This window comes from Lampris incognitus, chromosome 9, assembly GCF_029633865.1.
Source record: "Lampris incognitus isolate fLamInc1 chromosome 9, fLamInc1.hap2, whole genome shotgun sequence".
In the NCBI taxonomy this organism is placed as follows: domain Eukaryota; kingdom Metazoa; phylum Chordata; class Actinopteri; order Lampriformes; family Lampridae; genus Lampris; species Lampris incognitus.
The window spans coordinates 48,434,117-48,456,905 of NC_079219.1; the positions used below are offsets into that span (position 1 = coordinate 48,434,117).

At 44.2% G+C, this 22,789-nt stretch overlaps 3 protein-coding genes across 4 annotated transcripts; 1 reads left to right on the plus strand and 2 right to left on the minus strand.

Annotated features, from left to right (window-relative positions):
• The first annotated feature begins 1,439 nt into the window (after positions 1-1,439).
• LOC130118551 (transcription factor HES-2-like) lies at positions 1,440-2,886 on the plus strand. The gene is made up of 3 exons (XM_056286997.1): positions 1,440-1,484; positions 2,174-2,274; positions 2,367-2,886. The coding sequence occupies exons 1-3, from the start codon at positions 1,440-1,442 to the stop codon at positions 2,884-2,886; spliced, it is 666 nt and encodes a 221-aa protein (XP_056142972.1).
• Positions 2,887-6,873: 3,987 nt separating this feature from the next.
• LOC130118552 (transcription factor HES-7-like) lies at positions 6,874-8,895 on the minus strand. The gene is made up of 3 exons (XM_056286998.1): positions 8,790-8,895; positions 8,510-8,605; positions 6,874-7,443 (listed from the first exon to the last, which is right to left on the minus strand). Exons 1-3 carry the CDS (start codon positions 8,832-8,834, stop codon positions 6,874-6,876), a joined length of 711 nt encoding a protein of 236 aa, XP_056142973.1. The 5' UTR covers positions 8,835-8,895.
• A 1,743-nt stretch (positions 8,896-10,638) lies between these two features.
• Positions 10,639-22,679, minus strand: pbx2 (pre-B-cell leukemia homeobox 2). Of its 2 annotated transcripts, none has more exons than XM_056285859.1 (8): positions 22,413-22,679; positions 21,426-21,499; positions 20,560-20,804; positions 19,308-19,498; positions 18,803-18,938; positions 18,053-18,194; positions 12,908-12,999; positions 10,639-11,519 (listed from the first exon to the last, which is right to left on the minus strand). In XM_056285859.1, exons 1-8 carry the CDS (start codon positions 22,652-22,654, stop codon positions 11,439-11,441), a joined length of 1,203 nt encoding a protein of 400 aa, XP_056141834.1. In that variant the 5' UTR covers positions 22,655-22,679; the 3' UTR covers positions 10,639-11,438. The 2 variants fall into 2 exon arrangements, with proteins under 2 accessions (XP_056141834.1, XP_056141833.1); XM_056285858.1 differs by having other exon boundaries at positions 10,639-11,522.
• Between the last annotated feature and the right edge of the window lie 110 nt (positions 22,680-22,789).

Here is a 22,789-nt window from a genome sequence, read left to right on the forward strand (position 1 = left end):
GGTCGCTTGTTTTCCGGATTGGATGGGTCAGTTAATCTGAGTTTAATGCAGACTTGTTCGAGGTCAAACACAGGCAAGTCGAGGAGAGTTGGCCGTCTCGTACATCAGCCACAGAAATGCAGATCTGTCTGATGCTGCAATGGCACTATTGTCCATTCATCCATCCATTATCCAAACCGCTTATCCTGCTCTCGGGGTCGCGCGGATGCTGGAGCCTAATCCTAGCAGTCATTGGGCGGCAGGCGGGGAGACACCCTGGACAGGCCGCCAGACCTGGCACCATTATACCTCGATTATATCACGATTTTACGCACAGCGCAGTCACCATATGAAGACTTATTGTGGGGCTTATGTGGGTTGCGATCAAAAGTGATCACGTATTTAAAGATCAATGATTTAATTCAATTAAACCATTGATCATTATTTTTACCAGGCAGATATGAATCGCTTCTATTTTACGTCCATTTCTTTTATACAAGTTCATTTCCCTCTCCTAAAGACAGTGGTGGATCTAGAGATTTTTTCCTGGGGTGGTAAAGGGGTGGCAAGACTGTATCCCAGAGGTGGCAGCTGCCACCCCTTGCCACCCTGTAGATCCGCGCCTGTGAGGGGGAGGGGGATTCTAAATCGGCGACTTCTGTTTGAGATGAGTTTGGTGCGGGTCTCATTGACCTTCACCATGCATGTACATAAAATATACTTTAAAAACACATTATCTGATTTATAAATGGGGTGGCAACAGGGGTGGCAAGACTGTGTCCCAGAGGTGGCAGCTGCCACCCCTTGCCACCCTGTAGATCCGCCCCTGCCTAAAGAGAAAACGGGCCAAAGTATTGGTCGTGCGGCTCTTCCCTCATTTCTGACGGATGTCTTCACTGATTCCTTCACTTGTGAAAAGCAACACCCTGAAGTTTTGAATCACCTCTTTTTTAAGAATGGACGCATGTCATTCACACTTGAGTTGGCAGCTGCACGCGTCCTGCGGGATCAGTGAAAGGTTTCAATGGGCGACAGAAAGCCGGAACTGATCTTCAGATTGTTACCGAAACGTGTCACAATTTAAGAATACGAATACCTAAATAAAAAATTCAACAATCGAAGCGAAGACATAAAACATATGGTATGACTTCACGACTTGTCTGAATTTCGCTCTTCACGCGACTATTTCCCACTTTGTTGTTATCATAGAACAATCTGCAGCAGCCCAGTGGTAGTTTGATATTTGCAAGACATGATCAGAGTTGGATAGAAACGGAAATCTTTTAAAGGTAAATGAGAAACGTCTGTGTTAGGATTGTGCAGGATTTGACGGGTGGTGTTGGGAGGAGTCAAACTTCCTCCTCTGTCTTAAAACCCCTCACAGCCCAGACTGGTCACATTGACAGAAGGAGAGGCCGGCGAGGTGTCAGCTGACATCATCTAGATTTCGGATCACGATGATGAAATTACCTCGGAAAAAAGAGGAGGCGATTGCTAACAGGAAGGTAGGCGAATTTGATTGATTGGTTGATCTAATGATTGATTGGTTGGTCAATTGATTGATTGACTGATCGATTGATTGTGAGTATAAACGATCCAGTCCAATGAAAACGTTTTCTAGACTGACACTGTGTCTTTAATAGAGGGTTGGTTAATGTGAAATTACCCAAATATATTAGAACTGCCATTGTGAAAATATGACGATATCCCCTTGAGAAACTCTCCTCTCTCGTCAACATAATTAAATCATGTCAGAGAACCAATCCACTTCTAGTAATAAATGACATCATCTAATACCCTGATTTGATTGGACAGTCAATGAATTGACATCGTCAGTCTCTCAGATGGTCTGTTTTCGAACAGTTGCCTAGCAACATCACGCAAGTTAGCAAGCTAGCTAGCTAGTCTTGTGAACTCAACCGCTTGAGAATTGGCTGTGGTTCAGAGGCGTTTGGTGCTAAAACAGATTTTTCTAAAAATCAAATGATACCTCTTTCCATAATAAACCTTTTCTGTCAGACTTAAAATCGTTAGACTGAGTATGTTCTCCTAAAATATGACATGGGATTTCATACCATAAGCCATGTTGAACTGTCACTCTACATGCAAAAAGACTCGAGAGGAGGATTGCTCTTTGCTTCTCTTGGCTACTGTTTGCCTCCAGTGATCAGCAAATTTTATCTGTTTGTTTCAGCTCCTCAAGCCTCAGGTGGAAAGACGTCGAAGGGAGAGAATGAACCAAAGCCTGGAGAGTCTAAAGAGCCTTTTGTTCAGAAGGAATCAACCACAGGTAAAGCAAACAGTCCTGTCTGAGAATCAAGGTTCTTAAATGCAAAGATTAGCACGAACCTTGTATATTGACACATTAATGGGTTCCTCCTGCAGAGTGGGAGACAGAGGAGAGTGGAGAAAGCTGAGATTCTGGAGCACACAGTGGTCTTTCTGCAAAGCAATGCTCAATTGCACAGGAAGAAAGCTGTACTAGGTGGAGGCCGACAGCACACCTTCCAGGACGGCTTCTCCGCCTGTCTACAGAGAGCAGCCCAGTTTCTGGGACCTGCAAGGGAAGAACAGCATTTAGGGGTAGCACTGGATGCCTCTTTTGCTGCTAATTTTGCTGCTTCATCAGCTGACCGAGAGGTTTTAGCCGGTAACGTCAATATTCTGCCTTACACCAAGTCCCATGCATCCGTTCAGCAGAAAATAGTTCAAAGGTGGAAGCAGAGACCTCATGGTCATGCGTTTAGAATGAACATGTCTGCTTCTTCCCAACGGGCTCCTCTCCATCCCGAGTATCTTAGACCTGGACAACAAATCCTAAGACCAAATCACCAGCAGACCCGAATGAGATCAGAGAACCTGCAGAACCAATCAGTCAGCCAAGCTTTGTGGAGACCTTGGCCCTGATCTCAAGACCATGTCACAGAAAAGAAAAAAAAACTGCTGAACTTTAAATGACAGCAGATGACATTAATCCTGAGATGAATGTTTCCATGCAGTGTTTTAAACGCTGCAGAATGGGATTCAGCAAATGCTTAAAGCTTACTGTGGAGCTTTCCATGTAAACATACGCAGGTTAATTTATTTTATTTTGCTTTTTTAATGATAATAATTAAAAAAAATGAAACCGAAACTTTGCGTTCTATGTGTTGAGTGGCACGTGTCTCCAGATGGTCTCTGTGTGATAGGATCGTGTCGTGACACCTGAGGTGTGACGCAGCCATCAGGTCAATGAAAAGACATCGCCACCTTTCCTCATTCATTCGCAAATCACAGAGAGAAAAGCATGCAGTAAGGAGGCCGGGAGCTTCTCTTCAGCCTTCATTTAAAAAGGCAAAATTTATGAAGCTGAGTAAAAACCAAGACTGACGCTGCAAAAAACAAACAAACAAGGAAATTACCAATGAATTTACGTGCAAAAGGTTAATTTCTGAGTCCCTCAAAACAACGCAGATACCCAAGCTTAATGTGCTATTTGACGGTGAGTGACAGAATTGTGCCTTGTTTTAGCCCTGTCAGATGACTAAAACGCGTTTTTTTGTCGTATCAAAATGTTAAACCAAACCGATCGTCACCCTTTCCATCTAAATAAAGTTTAAAAATCACGAACCCGGCGGGGTTGCGTCAGGTTCTCAGACTGCTGCATCACAGTTCAGCTAAACCAACAGGCACATGCAACTGATTTGCATATCAGTCGCCAACGCGTGCGTGTGGGGATGTGCACTCAACATCCCGACACGCGTGTTAATGAGGTATGACATTTTACACGTCATTGTAAATGCACGACAGTGTAGAAGCGTACCCCCCCTTTTCCCCCCGTGAGAAAGAGCAGTGAGACCTTCTCCCATCCGCCTTCATCAGAGAGCAGGTTTGGTCTGAGTCTTTCAGACAGAAAATAAATTAAAAACAAAAAACACACAACTTTATTATTCTATTTTCGTTTCCTTTATTTCAACCGTTCAGAAGAAATAACGGACGCGCACAGTGCAGGTCCATGGCGCTGTGAAAATATCCCGAAATATCTCACTGAAACACAGTTCGCAGCTTTAGTCTGCACAACCAGCTCATAACCAGTTCACAACCAGTTCATAACCAGTTCACAACCAGTTCATAACCAGTTCACAGCCAGTTCACAACCAGTTCATAACCAGTTCACAACCAGTTCACAGCCAGTTCACAACCAGTTCATAACCAGTTCACAACCAGTTCATGACCAGTTCATAACCAGTTCATAACCAGTTCAGATCCAACGTGAAGAGAATTAGTCAGGTCCAAATGACGTGAGACGGGTGTATCGGTGGTGTCAGGACGTCTCATACGGGTGAATGAAAGTTGCTACCACACAAGCGCAAGCCCTTTATATATTATTATCCATGTTTCAGAAGGAAAACAAGAAGACGTTCCAAACCAGAGACAATGAACTTTCCAGAATTATGTCAGCATTCCCGTCCCGACGTGACCTGCTGCATAAGTTCATTTCATCATACTTCTTCATAACCCACCAGTTCAGATGAAGTTAACGCGGGTAACTGAATGTTCAGTGCACATTTTCACATGTAATAAGCCGTTAGCAATTCATGCTAAGCTTTTCTTTTCTCTGTTCTTCTTTAATTCTAAAGGCTGTTGGTCAAGCGGGGCCCTTTCATCTCCGCTGTCTGGACACGTTCACGCCTCCATTCAAACACGTGCCAGCGGAGCATTTGCATCCGGAAAGACGAGACAATTAAGAGTCACACCACTGCAACGTCATGGGATTTCTTTGTATTTACGCTTTTTGTGAAACATATAGTGAGAAGCCTTAGTATAGGTGTGCTCCCTTCACACATGTAATTCACATGTAAGTGTGAAAACAAAATGTTAAATTGTCGCGCGGTGAGTTTGAAGGCCTTTTATCGTAATGAAAGGAGAACGTGAAAACGTTGTGTAACTGAAAGTGATACCCCACTAAGCATGAGCCAAATAACAGCCCCAAACCCGAATTACCCGCAGCCAATTATGAGTTTCACCCTTAGCCAAAAGATCGATTCGGTGTGTGTACGATCTGTCCCTGAACAGATGAACAGATGCCTGCTTTAAAACAGAAAGCATGACGGGGCTTTACTCGGAGCTACTATATCATCACCAGAAAGACCAACGCGCGTGTTTGGGAGCGCGCACACCTCCCAGCACCGTGCTAATGGCGGCGGCCACCAGTTCTAACACATTATAAACGCTGTTTGGCCTAGCCGTTCCCATGAGAACTACCCGCAACTCTTGATCCCACGGTTTGATGTCCCCCTGTCCGAAAACGTGACGTCATATCGTCAGTTCACACGACAACATTAATTAACAATGATGACAATCTCTGGTCACGTCGATGTCGGGCAGTTTATTTAGCAGCCAGATGCTGACCAGCTCCGTCTGAGTCGGCCTCTGATACAGTCAGTTAAATGGGGATTTTACAGAATGAATGAAATGGTCTTTCGGCTAAATCCACCAGGCTACTTCTCTGCAGGGGAGAGAGAAGGAGGGAGGGGGGGGGCACCGACCACCTGTGGGCTCGTTAAATGGAGTCGTCAGAGGAGCAGGAGTGAAATGGAGGCGGAGGTGTGAAGACACGCTTTACTTCCTGTGAACGGCCGCCGGCACGTGCGGAACCATATGGCCTGCCCCCACCTGACGTCAGGCGTGAAAAGCTTTGTTCCCTTTAACTAAGAGGGTAACGTGATTTCGGCAGTTCAAGCTCTGTAAACTCCTTGTAACAGAGGAGAGGTTTGCATTGCTTTGCTTTTGTTTTCGTAGAGGATGTTATTCTCCAAGGGAGGAAGGAACGATGGCTATACAAATAAACCTGATGTGACACGTCGGGCCCACGTGCTTATGGTGTGAATGATGGGGACCACGTGGCTGAATTTGAATGTGAATGTCAGACAGATCGGTCTTTATTGGCGCTCTCTGGTCTTGTAGAGGCGGGAAAAGCTTCTGGACCCTTCCACTTCACTGTTTCCCCACTGAGGCTCACAATAATCAACTCAAACACAAAACAGCAGGTTAGCTTTCAAACAGTTTGTGATTTATTTGACACTGGTGAACAAAACAACAACAATAAAAAGGCTAAAGTCAATTCGTCTGTTTAGGATAATTTTTTTTCCTTTAAGCAGCTCACCATAGGGAGAAACCCAGAATAAATTAATGTGCAAATAGATTGGATAAATATAAACCGGTGTACACGTAACACTGTGCATACTGCCACACACATGTCTTATGTGGATGGAAGGTTTCCAGAGGGCGAGTCAGAGGGGCTCCGGGTCCCTCCAGTCTCCATACTCAAGTCCTGTGCCTGCAAATGTCATTGATTCCCCACTCGAGTTGTTATTTGATCAGATTCCAAATCCAGACCTTCGATTAGACCAAGGAACAACTGGAGCGGATAAGAATAACAATCAAAAAGCACAGTCTCTTCAGTGGTGTCATATACTTACCTCTCTAAAACTCACAAAGGGAACCCCGAGTCGGACAACGTGTCTTGGCCATGAGGCCACAGAACTAATTCAACAGTTACTCAACGTTGAGGAAAAACCTCTTTTCTGTGTCTGTCAGCATTTGAGATGACACAGCTAACTAACAATCATTAGACTACATAGAGAGCACACGCAACCCCCGCAGCTCTGCTACACATCGAATCTTTAAAACTGCACCATCAATGAGATTATTGTTCCTTTTTTACATTATTTACAGGTTTTGCTTGTGTTATTCAACTTGGCTATCATCATTAGACATTATCAGAGCCTCGGCGGTCATTGTTCCCAACGTCGCATGGAAGGAACCTGCAGAATGGTGTGGCCTCCGTGCGTGCTCATCGGCGATAGTGTCACGTGAAAGGCTCTGCTCGGCGTGTCGAGGTGCTGCACATCATCAGGGCCAGGGCCTCCACAGAGGCAGGCTGGCGGGGGGGCTTTGGGCCTGGGTCTGTTTGGTGGCTCGTCCCTCCTCCCCGGTGTCTCGGTGATTGGGTCTGTGGAGTCGCTGGGGGCCCCCGGCGTGCCTGGGCTGGAACGGGGCCCAGGGAGGGGGGACGACGGCGCTCACGTCGGGGCCGTGTCTGTGTGTGGACATCTGGGTGGGCCTCTGCGGAGCAAGCGGGGGCTGGGACTTGACGCGGGGCAGAGGGCGATAGGAGCGGCCGGTGGCTCTGGCGCCCACGGAGTGAGAACAGGCGCAACGGGCCGCAAACGGCGTGCCAGGCACCGCCCCCAGCCACATCAGCCCCTTCCCGTGAGGTCCCAGGAACTGAGTGGCTCTCTGCAGGCAGGCAGAGAAGCCATCTTGGAAGGTGTGCCGCCCACCTCCACCTCCACCTCCACCTGTACCCGCACCTGCACCTCCAACTCCAGCTCTCCTCCGGTCCCCATCAGCCGAGCTCTGGAGAAAGAGGACTGCCTGCTCTAGAATCTCAGCCTTCTCCACCCTATGCTGAGACACTCCCTGTTGGAAAGTCACTCAGTTAATGAACAGGATCTCACTGCCGCTAAAGCAGGAGGCGCGTTTTTCTGCACAGTGCCACCAAAATGAATATTCATTAACGGGTCTAATTACTGGATTTCTACACACAAACGTACAAAGAGTTTAAACATCACCATTGCATCATACACAGGAAAATTTTTTTTAATTGAAATATTTTTATTGTGTCAAGTGGTTGCACAAAATAGATTTATCGACATATGGCTAGTACAGCAATTAACCATTATTGTGTTGCCATGGTGAGGAGACTATGGTTATTTGCATGTATATATTGTATTATATGTATTATAAATATACAATTATACTACAATTATAATGGTATTATATGTATTATGATTATACAGTTATAATACAATATGTAGTAAGACTATTATGGTTAAGAGTATAATAACAATAGTTACATATAGTAAACCATGGTCGTTCATGGTTAGGAGTATCCTCTTCTTCTTCTTCTTTCGGCTTATTACCTGTTAAGAGTATAACAGCCCATAATTACTCTAAAGTACCACGGTAAAATCATGGTTACCATATAAAAACAAGTAAATCCGAGCGAATGTTCATGAGGGTAGGCTGATTATATAGATGAAATCAACTTGTCTATATGTCTATATTTAGACAAGTCTATTTCGTGCAACCACTTGACACAATAAAATAAACTATTCAGAAAGCCATTTCAGTGTTACAGCTAGATGCTATTCATGTAATGATATATTTTCCAGTAAACGTTGAAATAACCTTTATTTTAGGAGTCATTAGAGTCCCCGTGTTGAGCTAGTGAAGTAAATGTATTTAATTTACACCCTGAAGGAGGGGAAGGGGGGTGTCCTAAGTATCCCTGTATTCCTGCAGGTTTTACCCGTCGGAATTTTCTCTTCCTTTACATCTGACTTGCCTTATAGTATATCCGGGAGGACGACACCGTCATATTAGGTGCCTCATAGTAAAGAAAAGAAAAGAAAGGAAAGCCCCACACAGATCAGGTATATGAACATTGTCTGAGCATCCTATCTGCGCTCGTAATGGGTTTTACCAGTTGTGGGGGCCCCTGCAGCAGCATGTCCCTCAGACGGTCCAGGCTGCGGTTCATCCGCTCCCTGCGACGTCTCTCCACCTGAGACTTGAACAACTACCGGACGGAGGGTCCAAGCAGAGGGGCCGCGTGGGGGGTCAGACAGTTACAGGGGTGAAAAGGTCGAATAATCGTGTTAACAATTAGCAAAATCCACCATTCCATGCAGACTGCATTGTTGTTTCATCATATATGCTAGTATTTGTACATCATTAGGGTCTGAACATATGGGGTATTTTACCTTTCTGTCGTTCGTTGCGTCCTCCGTTTCCTTCAACAGTTTCATTGGAGATGAAATGATAAAAGAACGGCGGGAGAGAGAGAGAGAGAGAGAGAGAGAGAGAGATGGTGAGTCCTCGCGACCTGCACGCGCCTGTGACGCGGCTCCTCTCCTCCGAAATGAGGCATCCCTTCCTTCCCCGTAGACTCCTCCTATAATACCCTCCTATTTGACCCCTCTACACTTCTCCCCGGCCTACCCTTCCTACCGTCCCATCCCACCTCCTCTCACCCCGCCTACCCCTTTTTAAAGTGCACTGTTTCGCTCCACGCCACGCGAACAAGTGGGTCTGGATGTGAAGTTGAACTTTTGCGCGCCAACAGATTCTCTTCCGCGCGTGACGAGACTCAACTCCACTATCACGTGTAAAAAGCGCGAGCCAGTATCACCGCCGGTCGTGGGCGGTCGTCATCATCATCATCACCGTCATCAATGTTTTAGGATTTGAGCTTTGACCTGATAAAAATGAAATACAATTTTTCTTTGTATACCCTTTTTTCGGGTGACGTCAGCGTGGAAACAAACGTCAGGAAATACACCCCCCCTTTACTTTATCGGGTTAAAAGTTTGTACGAAGCGTCATTTAGGATTGGTGTTTCCATCTGGAAACAGTCCGAGAATGGGAAATTAAAAAAAAAAATTAAGATTTTGGCTGAATCCAAAATACAGTGAAAATGGCATTGTTGTATGTAAATCTAAGCGACATTTTAAAACGGAAAAGTGAAATCAATTGAATTTCAGTGATCAGTCTCAGTTTATTTCATTGCGGGACACTTTCAGCGCTGGAGCTCTATTCTGTCCAATTAGGTTGTCCGCCAAAATAAATAAATAAATAAATAAATAAAATATATGGCCTAACTCGGAATCCATTTCATTGTCCCAGCACTGTGTGAAGTGCTATGCGCCGCATGCGTGCTTTGAGGTGTAAGCGGGGGTCTTTGTCACATGGGGGGTCGCCTGCAGGGAAAACAGCACAATGGGCCACATTTGCTTCCACACCTCGGGGTGACCGCGGGCTGCGCAGCAACGCGTCGCGTCGCGTGCCATTTGTGAGCGCTGCGTGTGAACAGCGCGTTGCGCCTTTTGGCCGCCACACCACGAGAGGCCTTTGATCCGCCAAGCTCTGCGTGCAACCGTGGGAAACACGGCCCCGCGTGACACTTTCATTATTCATCACGCGGTATAAACCAGCCATTTCTTTAATCGGGCAACGCTGCGGACCGGATTGGGGCCTAACTGACGACTGGATTCTACTGCAGAGCCCGACCGACACTGACACGTCCCAGTCCATCCGGAGACACAAAACACAACAGCACTTTGTGGTTTTCAGAAACATTTTCATGTCGAAATTCACGTTGATATCTTTTAATTATATTTATATGAGACTGCAGAGCTTTAGGAGACCTCATTTCACAGCAACATCAATCGCCTTGTACATAAACTTGGTCATGTTACTGATCACGTTATTTAATGCACACTTTAAGCCATCCAGCCATCCATTACCGCTTATCCTGCTGTCAGGGTCGCAGGGGATGCTGGAGCCTATCACAGCCAGCAGTCACTGGGCGGTAGGCAGGGGGACACCCTGCACAGGGCCCACTTTAATCCCAAACTACATTTTTAGCATGGGTGGTCTGTTGGGAAGTTGAACCTCTAATCTTAATGGCAGTTTCACAACAAGTCTTCAGGTAGAAGGGGGCGGGGGGGGCGGGGGTTCACTGGTTTCCTCTTACAGCCAGATAACCTGGACAGCTTATGTATTGCTCCTTCACTGTTGCAGGTCAGGTAAAAGTAAATGTAGACCAGTTCCTTGTATGTGAATACAGAGTCTTTATTGTAAAAGAGGTAGAGAGAATACAGGTGTTTCACTGTACAGAAAAAGACAGCACTGTGGATATACTCATTCAAACCGTGAAGATGGACGCCTCATTCAGTACATGACACACGAGCCCGGTAGAAAAAAAAAAAAGAGAAACAAACACACCAAATCTTTGGATTTTTCTCTATTGCTCTCTCACTCACTAAATGAATTCTCTCTATCAGAGCTTGTAAAATGAAAACCATAAAATACTTGAAGGATTAATAATAAAATAGCAATAATATAGTGTGATAAAAACTAAGATAATTCAGGTTGTTTTAAACACCCGACCCCATCGCCCTCCCCACTACACACTCACACACACAGACGCACTCACGCACACGTACATGCACACGTACACGCACACATGCACACACACACACACACACACACACACACACACCGCAGTAACAGGTCAAAAGTAGTGGAAAACAAAACCTATAGTCCCCAATAAAATAAAAACACACATGTGCATGCATATAACACACAAAACACACACACACAAAACACACACATGCGCACAAACACACGCACACACACACGGTCACCCTACAGTTTCCACACTCAGCTAGCTCACTGTATAAACATAATAAACAGCGTTGAACAATAAGAAAAAAACATACATACATACATAGAAAAACAAACAACATAGAAAATCAAATGCAGCCAAGTGGGAAGAGTGATTTCATTCTTTCTGTCTTTCTGCCGCCAATCTAGCCATTGCTGTCATCCTATGCCGGTGGGTGGGGCCATCAGTCAGAGTTATCTGAGTGGTCGCTGCGAGGTGAAGTGGCAGACGGGGGAGTGTTTCGACCCTGCCAGTTCCCGTTAGTCTGCTTAACAGAAAGAGACGCGTTAGGATGGCTGCTAGTTACCGTATAACTTCACTTGTTTTTCAATTCAATTCAATACTTTATTGCAGACTCAGGGTCCATAACAGACAAAGACAAATAGGTAAAAGATAAACCCTAGACAATACACAGAGTAAACACAATAAAATAACATAAATGGAACAAATCAGTGTCTTATAAGAAGGCAGCTATACCAGTGGTCCCACTGCCAGGATTGGTAGCATGTGGCACTGAATCTTATATTAGTTAAACTGTTGATGATTACATTATCAGAGTCATTGAGCTGGCAAATAAATTTATACATAAGATTTCTTAAAAGAGCCTGAAAGGTACTGACTCCTGCAGCTACAAACATTTCACTTTCACTACACCATCTAGCATCATTATAAGCTACTCGAAGCCTCTGTGAGCTTGCTTTTTTTTATAGACTGACCACAGGTGTGCAGTATAAAGTGGTGTACAATATGCTCTGAACAGAGACATCTTCCAACTAACTGAACACATACCAAACTTGCGCGACAGAGTGTTTGCTTGTGCATACATCATGCAGCATTGCCTATAAATAACATCGTCGTCTGTCATTTGTTTAGCAATATAATGTCCAATATATTTCACCTTATTACATACCCCAAGATTATTATCAGACAATTTCAAATCAAGAAATTTTAGATGATTGACCTCTTTGGTTCTGCAGATCATGACAACACTCTTACTAGCATTGCATTTCATATCATGCTCCACACCATACACAGAACATACTATATCATGGAGCTGCTGGCGACCAGCGCTACAGGGACCAAGAATGACAAGGTCATCTGTATACATAATATGGTTCACCAAGGTATTACCAATCATGCACCCAGTGTTACGGGCTTTCAACTGCTTGGACAAATCATCAATATATAAATTGTAGAGAACTGGAGACAGAATTCCCCCTTGTCTGACACCACTGCTAACCCCAAATGGGGCTGAAACACTATTACCCCATTTCACTTGTATAGTCTGGTTCACTTGCATAGTCTTGTTTCTTTCATTTTTTTCCCTTTTACTGCAAAACAAGCTCACATCTCAACTTGGTTAACAATCAGTTGTTGAACATGACGAACAAGTCACCACCCTACTTTCTTCCAAACCCCACATTCGAATCGTCCTAAGGGGGAGACACCAAATGTGTCATGTGAGATGATGAACTTAAGAAGATGACTAAATAAACTGGTGATTGAGAAGTTAATTTATAGTATATGAAATACTGGTTTCCATATCTTTTGCCATGAAAGGCAATCAAAATAAAGCAGGTAATACCACGGTGTAAACAAACAAACATCATTTCATGTAATTTTGAAAAAATTATGGAAAGCTGTGAATGGTACCTGTGCCATTTGGTAAGCAGGCTGCTCACCATTCATTGGTGGCACTCCAAGAAACAGGTCTGCTGATCCGGACAGAGAGAAGGACCCTGACCCTACAGGGATGAGGGAGACAAAAGGCGACACTATTAATGACACATTACTGGAGATGTCTCTGCTCTGCAGAGAGCTGGGGTCGATCATTAACAGAGTTTCACGTGACAAGTGTCAGAATGTCAGCACAGCGCGGTAGCCTTCACATGAAGAGCCATCTACCTGTCGCGACATCAGGGAAATGCGATCGGAAGTAGACAGCAGGAAAATATAAAGAACGAATTACTGTAGCTGTAGGCTTCTACAAAACAGCAAATAATTTTATGGTATGATAAATAATTAAAGCTGAAACCCCATCTGAATGCTGACAAGCATAATTTTTTATTATGAGGCATTATTAGATTTTTTTTTCTTCCCCCCTTTTTCTCCCCAATTATATCCGGCCAATTACCCCACTCTTCCGAGCCGTCCTGGTCACTGCTCCACCCCCTCTGCCGATCTGGGGAGGGCTGCAGACTCCCACATCCCTCCTCCGATACATGTGGAGTTGCCAGCCGCTTCTTTTCAGCTGACAGTGAGGAGTTTCGCCAGGGGGACGTAAGTGTGTGGGAGGATCACGCTATTCCCCCAGTTCCCCCTCCCCCCTGAACAGGCGCCCCGACCGACCAGAGGAGGTGCTAGTGCAGCGACCAGGACACATACCCACATCTGACTTCCCACCCACAGACACGGCCAATTGTGTCTGTAGGGACGCCTGACCAAACCGGAGGTAACACAGGGATTCGAACCACCGATCCCTGTGTTGGTAGGCAACGGAATAGACCGTTACACTACCCGGATGCTGTATTATTAGATTTTAATGTGACGTTATACAGCTCATGGAACTCAGACACACATAAAATGAGTTGATCTTCCATTCTGGTCAGATCAACTGGTTGATTTTTGAGTGGCGCGCCACAATACCTGGTTTGAATGCTGTATGTCACTGGAAGGCAGTGCCCATAGAAACACTATGGACCAAGAGATTTTGCCACCTATCATGTCTAAGCACCTTAAAGCAGTAGGGTGGCCCTTGGTGATTATAGCTGTGGAACAAAGATACTGATCCTAGGGGGCGCTGCACTAACTTGTTGACCCTGCCCCAACCAGCAGGGGGAAAGAAAATGTGGCCCTTTATGGGGTTTTTCCATTTGAACTTTTAGCCGCACCGAGTCAAACCATGCCGTTGATTTGTGTTTCCAGTACCAGTTTAAACGCGCCAAATTGTGCCGAGTCGCGCCTGAGATCGACCATCTCCGGTGTCATGCCAAAATGCACCAGACCCGCCTCCGAGCAGGTTACGGTGAGCTTAGACGGGCTTCGTCCGTTCAGCGACTCTTCTAGATCCATTTCATCAACCCATCTCCATTTTTCAGGCAATAAGCGGTAGATGCCAAGCAGAATTGTAACAACCATAGGTGCTGATTTATGCTGTTTCCCATGGGTGACAAAGTTAACGGTCTACCACCAGGGTGATGACTGTCACAAAATCACTTTTATTGTTCTTGCTTTAGTTATTACTGTAATGTAGGCTTACTAGGCTGCCGTTGTCTGTTGGACATAGACTCAAACCACAATGATATGCGACACTGCTCTGCTCCAAATTATAGCAGGCTACACCATACCAGGGGTCTCATTTATAAAGCTGAGCGGAGGATTCAAATCAAAATGTTGCGTACAGACGAAACACAGTAAGTTCTTATGCACTTATAACAACGCCCACGCACATCCTTCGCCAATTTCCCTTTATAAATTACATTCAACTCGAAATGTGACACACCTGAGAGAGCTTCACGTCCCACCTTTGTAAAGCCCACAGTTGCCTATAGTCAGTGAAATGCCGCTAACTAATATTCACTCATACTGAATACACGAAGACGATCATGGAAAACGCTGACAAAAAGGCTAAAAAAAAGAAATTTCACACAGTGTGAAATCTAAATTCTTGTTGGGGAGGTTGAGACAAGAAAAACGATGTTGTATGATATATAACAATATATGAAATTATGCACTCGAATCTGCCAGACCTGAGGCATTGAAACCAGCATCAGTGTAAACATAATTTGTCCTACTCATTTATGAGAATAAGTTTCATAACATGCAAGTATTGTTTATTACAGAACATACACTCACTGGCCACTTTATTAGGTACACCTTGCTAGTACCGGGTTGGACCCCCTTTTGCCTTCAGAACTGCCTTAATCCTTCGTGGCATAGATTCAACAAGGTACTGGAAACATTCCTCAGAGAGTTTGGTCCATATTGACATGATAGCATCACGCAGTTGCTGCAGATTTGTTGGCTGCACATCCATGATACGAATCTCCCGGTCCACCACATCCCAAAGGTGCTCTATTGGATTGAGATCTGGTGACTGTGGAGGCCATTTGAGTACAGTGAACTCATTGTCATGTTCAAGAAACCAGTCTGAGATGATTCAAGCTTTATGACATGGCGCGCTATCCTGCTGGAAGTAGCCATCAGAAGATGGGAACACTGTGGTCATAAAGGGATGGACATGATCAGCAACAATACTCAGGTAGGCTGTGGCATTGACACGATGCTCAATTGGTACTAAGGGGCCCAAAGTGTGCCAAGAAAATATCCCCCACACCATTACACCACCACCACCAGCCTGAACCGTTGATACAAGGCAGGATGGATCCATGCTTTCATGTTGTTGACGCCAAATTCTGACCCTACCATCCGAATGTCGCAGCAGAAATCGAGACTCATCAGACCAGGCAACGTTTTTCCAATCTTCTATTGTCCAATTTTTGGTGAGCCTGTGCGAATTGTAGCCTCAGTTTCCTGTTCTTAGCTGACAGGAGTGGCACCCGGTGTGGTCTTCTGCTGCTGTAGCCCATCTGCCTCAAGGTTCGACGTGTTGTGCGTTCAGAGATGCTCTTCTGCATACCTCGGTTGTAATGAGTGGTTATTTGAGTTACTGTTGCCTTTCTATCAGCTCGAACCAGTCTGGCCATTCTCCTCTGACCTCTGGCATCAACAAGGCATTTTCGCCCACAGAACTGCCGCTCACTGGATATTTTCTCTTTTTCGGACCATTCTCTGTAAACCCTAGAGATGGTTGTGCATGAAAATCCCAGTAGATCAGCAGTTTCTGAAATACTCAGACCAGCCCGTCTGGCACCAACAACCATGCCACGTTCAAAGTCACTTAAATCACCTTTCTTCCCCATTCTGATGATCGGTTTGAACTGCAGCAGATCGTCTTGACCATGTCTACATGCCTAAATGCATTGAGTTGCTGCCATGTGATTGGCTGATTAGAAATTTGCGTTAACGAGCAGTTGGACAGGTGTGCCTAATAAAGTGGCCGGTGAGTGTATTTGAGGAGTTCTCTGGCAAAAACCTATTTCTGTTTGTATTTATTATACTAAATCACGTTTTGTTTTTTGTGTGCACTCCAGGGAGTATCAATCAAACAGGTTTCTGTTTATTCATCTAAGAATGGCTTTTATCAATTTTTGCAAATGAACTCCATCCATCCATTATCCAAACCACTTATCCTACTCAGGGTCGCAGGGATGCTGGAGCCTATCCCAGCAGTCATTGGCTGGCAGGCGGGGAGACACCCTGGACAGGTCGCCAGTTCATCACAGGGATGGGGACACACACACATACACACTCACACACACACACACACACACACACACACACACACACACACACACACACACCTAAGGACAATTTAGTACGGCTGATTCACCTGGCCTACATGTCGTTGGACTGTGGGAGGAAACCGGAGCACCTGGAGGAAACCCACGCAGACACGGGGAGAACATGCCAACTCCACACAGAGGACGACCCCTAAGGTGGGACTACCCTGGGGCTCGAACCCAGGACCTTCTTGCTGTGAGGCAATCGCGCTAACCACTGTGCCGCCCGTGCAAATGAACTCTTCATATATAATTTATTTTACACAATAGTGTCAATTCCACAGTTTCTCACGTTTCATCCTTCTGCCATCGGAGTCGCAGTTTCTCATTTCTCCAGTTTATGTGCATACGCATGGGTCAGAGTTCCCGTGGAGGACCGCATTCACCCCTCAAGTTTGTTTTTCATAAATCCCAAAGTTTGCTTTGAATGTGGCATATGGCTTTTCCAAAGGAGTTGAATCAAGTGCAACTGGACTTGGTATAGATCCGTGAAGACTTTTCCCCTCTCATATGGCATATGGCTTCTTTTGTGCATATGCAACGTTTATAAATGAGGCCCTAGCACACCGTCTTGAGGGGGTAGTATTTACATACACATTGGTCATAACATAACACTGCATCGTTCGCATGTATAATAGTCCAACCACCTACGTAAGCCAAAAAAACAAAAACAAAACCTACATGAATACCATAACATGGTATTCATCACGCAGTATTTGCATACACACTGGCGTATTCACAAGTTAACACTACGCCGTGTGTGTAATAATAAACATGCAGTTTTTTTAAAAAGATGAAATTTTTATTTATTTATTTTTTGATTGGCTCAACCTTTTCGGTGGGTGGTCCAGCAGTGGAACACCGGATCGGCGCCTATGGTAACAACAGCCTGAAAATCTATAGTAAGTAGCTGGCAACCAACAACTGTTGCACAGTGCAATAGTAAACAGTGCTGCTTTAAAATGTCATCGACTCAAGACAAGCACATATTCAGTTAAAGACACACCTTCAAGCGGATAGCCCTGTTGTAGTGGAAATTCAAATCCCAGCTGCACTGGGCTGACACGCTGAGTCAAACCAAGTCAAGCAAAGCCAGCACGTGTATGGAAAAGTGGCTTTAGTGCGATACATCAAATTATCTCATCATGAACAAGTAAGCATAAATAAGATGTGAGGAGCAAAACTTTCTTTCATTTGAAATTCATCAGCACGCTCCTCTGGAAACCGTGGAAAGTCGTTTGCATCGGAGTGGAAGAAAAATATACTGAATCAAGCATTAATTTCATCTCCAAATTTTCTGAGTTTAGCATACCTAGAAAAGAGAAACTAACCCAGCCATCAACATACAAAACATCAGATTACTAAATACTTTGTTTTCTTTGCTGTGTTTCAGTACCTGTAGAATTGGGAGTGTGTGGTGAGCCCTCATTCTGTGTGGCCCCCAAGGCCGTCTTCATGGCATAGATGTTGGCCTCCTCTTGGAACTTGCCAATGTTCTTCTTGTAGCGGATTCTCTTGTTCCCAAACCAGTTGGACACCTGGCAGTAGAGCGAGAAGGCTCAGTTTAGATTTTCTGGTCGATGGGGCTAAAAGATCAAATAAAGAATTTCTTGCCGATTTTCTGGGGTTGTGTCTTTGCATTACTGAAAACAGAGAAGAAGAGAAGACGTTCAGTAAGAGTTCACAGCTAGTTTGAAAACCTGAAGCAGAAACTATATGACATCAAAGCTTCAGCATATCTGTGCTTACAGAAGGAAGACTGAGTGCAAGATTCAAAGCTAATGTTTCTTTTTGAGAACTAATATACAGCTTGCCATGAAATAATCCTGCTTTAATTTTTTTTCTGTTATCTATCTATACGAGATCAACTGTAAAAGTGAGCCAGCACCCACTAAGCATACACCAACACAAACAAAGACATATGCAAACAGGCACAATTATTTTATAACTTCATTCCATATTTATGTCAGTACTTGTCAGTTACTCATCCACTTGAACACCCATCCATACGAACACTTCTTCATTAAAAAAATTTAAATAAATAAAATCATCAAATCATCCATGGAAAACTAACAAACTGGGTGTGAGAGCCACATAGTTTTTTGAAATCCTGTCTAGATCTTCTTCATACGGTATATCCGTTTACCTGAGAGACAGTGATGCCACACTGCTTGGCGAGTTCTTCTTTGGCCTCTTCACTGGGGTAAGGGTTGGACAGGTGGGAGTAGAAATACTCATTGAGGACTTCTGTGGCCTGCTTGCTGAAGTTACGCCTCTTGCGCCTGGCAAGACAAAAAAACCAAAACAAAACATGTTTAAAGAAAAAAAAAAGATTATTATTAGTGATGATTCATGGTCCATGATGATAATGTGCTACTCTAGTTATCATCCGCTGAGCAAATCAGTTAGTTCCTATTTACCTTCTATCACTCATAAACACAAACACAGTTACTCCCCAAGTGCCACCATATTATTGGCACACTTCCAAAAAATTATTCAAATCAATTCCACTAAAAAACAAAACTTCCGTCTGGTTGCTGAGGAGATGGGTGTACTACTGTCCATTCATGGAGTTCTCTAACAACATTATTGTAAACATGACGCGGAGTATCCATGGATGGACTAAATATCAGAAGGAGCCACTTTCTCACCTGGCATCGAGGAAGCGAGACCTCAGTATCATGACAGCCTCACAAGTGCTCTGTTTGAGCTGAGTCTGAATGGAGCTGAACTTGCGGTGGATAATGGCCACCATGCGCTCAATCTCACGTGGAGACACCGGACGTGTGCGAGACTGCTCCCTCAGCAGGTTCATGACGTGGGTGGTGAACTCACTGCAGGCCTGAAAGACGGGAGGTCAAAAATAAGAAAATTGAGGGTACAAAGATGTCAGATCTTCAATAAATCAGATTGCCGTATTGATTCCTGTCAGTTTACTGGGGAGTCACACATTACATCGTCGTCTACTAGTTTGATGATGACCCCACTATTTGCTAAAAATATTTCACAGCAAAAACATTTCCAAATTACATGGAATTTGTTAACCATCAAAGTCACTATAGGTATGATGCACCAACAGTACTTACTTCAATGTGTCAACTTTTATAAGGATTACAGGTGTCCCCTGCAACATGGATTACTCCAAATAAACCAGTTATTTGAGCCTTAATCTTAGTGGAAACAGTGCTGCTTGGTGGATTATATGTACGCCATGTTTAATTTATCAGTGTTTGCTAATCATTTGGATAAGGTTCCCTTCACTGTATTTGCATCTTTGCTGCAAGGCAACATTTAATTGCAAAAGTTAACAAACAAAATTGTCATACCATTCTCTTTGCTCCAAAGGGGAAAAAAAGAGAACTGTGTGTAAGGGAATAAGGATACAATATCTGTGGTTTATGACTAAGCTGCATTGTTAAAATGTTTAGAGGTCTTTGTTTATGAAGAAGGCTATAAAAGTGAATTAAGAGCTGATTTCTAGTATGGTTAAAATTACTCTGCACAGATTGCAATTATCTGTTCAATCTGTGCAATGCAATTATCCCCAATACAAAATGACTGACAGAGAGATACTTTTTGAGAGTTACACAGGTATTGTGGAGAAGCTAATATTCTTGGGGGGGGGGGGTCACACCAGCTCAACAGTTGTCACGCCACAGAGTACGTGCTGTTCTCTGATTTCGATAGTGTACCATGTTCATTTGCATCTAGACACAGTATCAGCTGGGTGTGGTAAATACTATGTATCCGGAACAATACCACAGTGTGGTAGATACTATGTATTTGGACACAGTACTAGCTTGGCGTGGTAGATACCACATATCTGGACACAGTGCCAGCTCAACGTGATAAATCCTACATAGCCAGACCAGTAGCAGCTTGATGTGGTAGTGGACACGGTACCTGTTCATACTTCTCCAACTCGGTGTGGTAGATGCTGCGTATCTGGCTTAATTTACTCTTGTAGTCAGAGTGTTCCAGTGAGCTGTCAGGTGACATCCCTCCTGAGCTGGTTGCCGCAGATACAGCAGCTGCTGCCCCTCCGCCCTTCTCCGGCCCAGCCACACCCTCAGCCAAAAGCATGTTGTCCAATCTCACAAGCTGGGGATCCTGAGGCTCCTCCTCTTGGTTGTTTCTCATTGACAGACCTGTCATTTATAAAGTTACAACGTCCACTGGATTGATTGGTGAAATGGCTACAGTCTGAGTAGGAATTCCCTAATGTCCTAAAGCAGTGTTGTCCAACCATGTGCCATGGAGCACTGAGTGCAAGCAGATCTTCCTTCCAACTCAACACCATTTGATTTCACTGATTACTCCTACTCTGTTTGGTTGACGGTGTGTTAATCAATAAAATCACCTTGTGTAAAGTTGGGTTTTAAAGAAAATATGGACCTCCACAGCATATGATTAGACACTACTGCCATGAAGGCTACACAAGAGTCAGATTCCAATGTATATATTTCAAAAGGGTTTACATTCTCTAATAAAGAAGATCAAGTTCTCTTTCACGTCATAAATTAATGGGGGGCTACTTGTGACTTCCTCCATCATAACACTTCACAGATTAATATAGGACATTAACTGCATTTTGTTCCTAACTTTCCATGTAATAGTTCCTCTGAGTCATTATCATTAATTATGAACACGCCAACGTCAACTACCAAAAATAAATACAGGCATGGGCAAAAAGCACCCAAAGCTGAGGAGCAGTATCAGAACAAATCAAAGGTTTACAGCAATATGAGCACAACTGTGAAAGATCTCACCTGTTTTTTCCTTGATCTCACACAGGACGCTAAACAAAGCAGGTTTCATCCGATGACAGTTCAAGGCATGCTTCCTGTTGATTAAGATGAGAAGTTGTTGCTAGCCCAGCAGTATGTCTGAATAACAGGCTATACTCAATCTACCTTTAGATAGCATATCCCTTACATTAAAAGTAATGCACATTACATGAAGTCAAAGTGCTCAGCAATGACAATTTTAGAAAAGGCTCCCCTTACCGTAATATAACAAATAAATATGTCAACACCTAAATACAACTTACACGATGACCATAACAAACACCAAATACCAGACAAGCTATCGTTAGTTAGCAATAACATTAGCTTCAGAACAAGTAGCAAAAGCTAAACACTATCAACACTTTTTGACAATAGAAGATTTGTCGTTTTATCATTAATCTAGATTAGTTTACAAGAAAGTATTTATGATTGTCATAAATAAACATCGCGTTATTTATAAATCAACAGTCAAAGGCAACGTTAACATTTCCTATCATGGCGTTCGGCTACAGTTATCCTAGCTTGCTAACGATTGCTGGTCGTTGACACTTGTTAACTATGGGGCGCTAACAGCTAGCCTAGCCTGCTAAACATTCGTTGGGCGTTAGATAAACATAAGGGAACTAACAGTTAGCCTTGCTTGCTAAGAGTTAGCCTAGCCGGCTAACAAAAGCAACATTTTTTTCCTACAGCATACACCGATTAAAGAATGCGCGGTCCCAATTGAGAACAGCATTAATAAAATACAAGTAAAATAACATAACAGCTCTAACTTCATGGTAACGTAACTTTATCTTCGTTACCAAACGTTAATTAGCGAGATAGGAGAACGCTTAATCCAAACAATAGACCGAAGTTGAAGAAACTTTGACTTAGGGGGACGGAGTCGACGAAACCACGAACAAAATAATTTATAAAAAAAAACAGAAGAATTGAAACGCGAAATAAGAAAATAAAGCAACCACTAACTTTGCCTGCGCTTCGTCCAAACTTTGGTCGGTGATGGTCATTATTTGCTGCAGTATATCACCGATGTCTCTGCGGGATTCGTGTCCGTTTTCTGCGCCTTCGAGGCCCGGGTCTCCGTCCGAGCGGTGCTGGGAAGGCTGGTGAACAGGGTTGAGTGCGTGCATCCCCGGGTGGCCGCTCATGGCAAGTCCCCGGCCGTTGGAGGGCCCGTTGCCCGTGAGAGGCTGCTGCTGCTGCAACATGTTCAGCTGCGCTCAGTGGCGACAACTGCTGTCACACACACACACACACACACACACACACACACACACACACACACACACACACACACACACACACACACACACACACACACGTACTTCTCTCTTTGTGAGAAC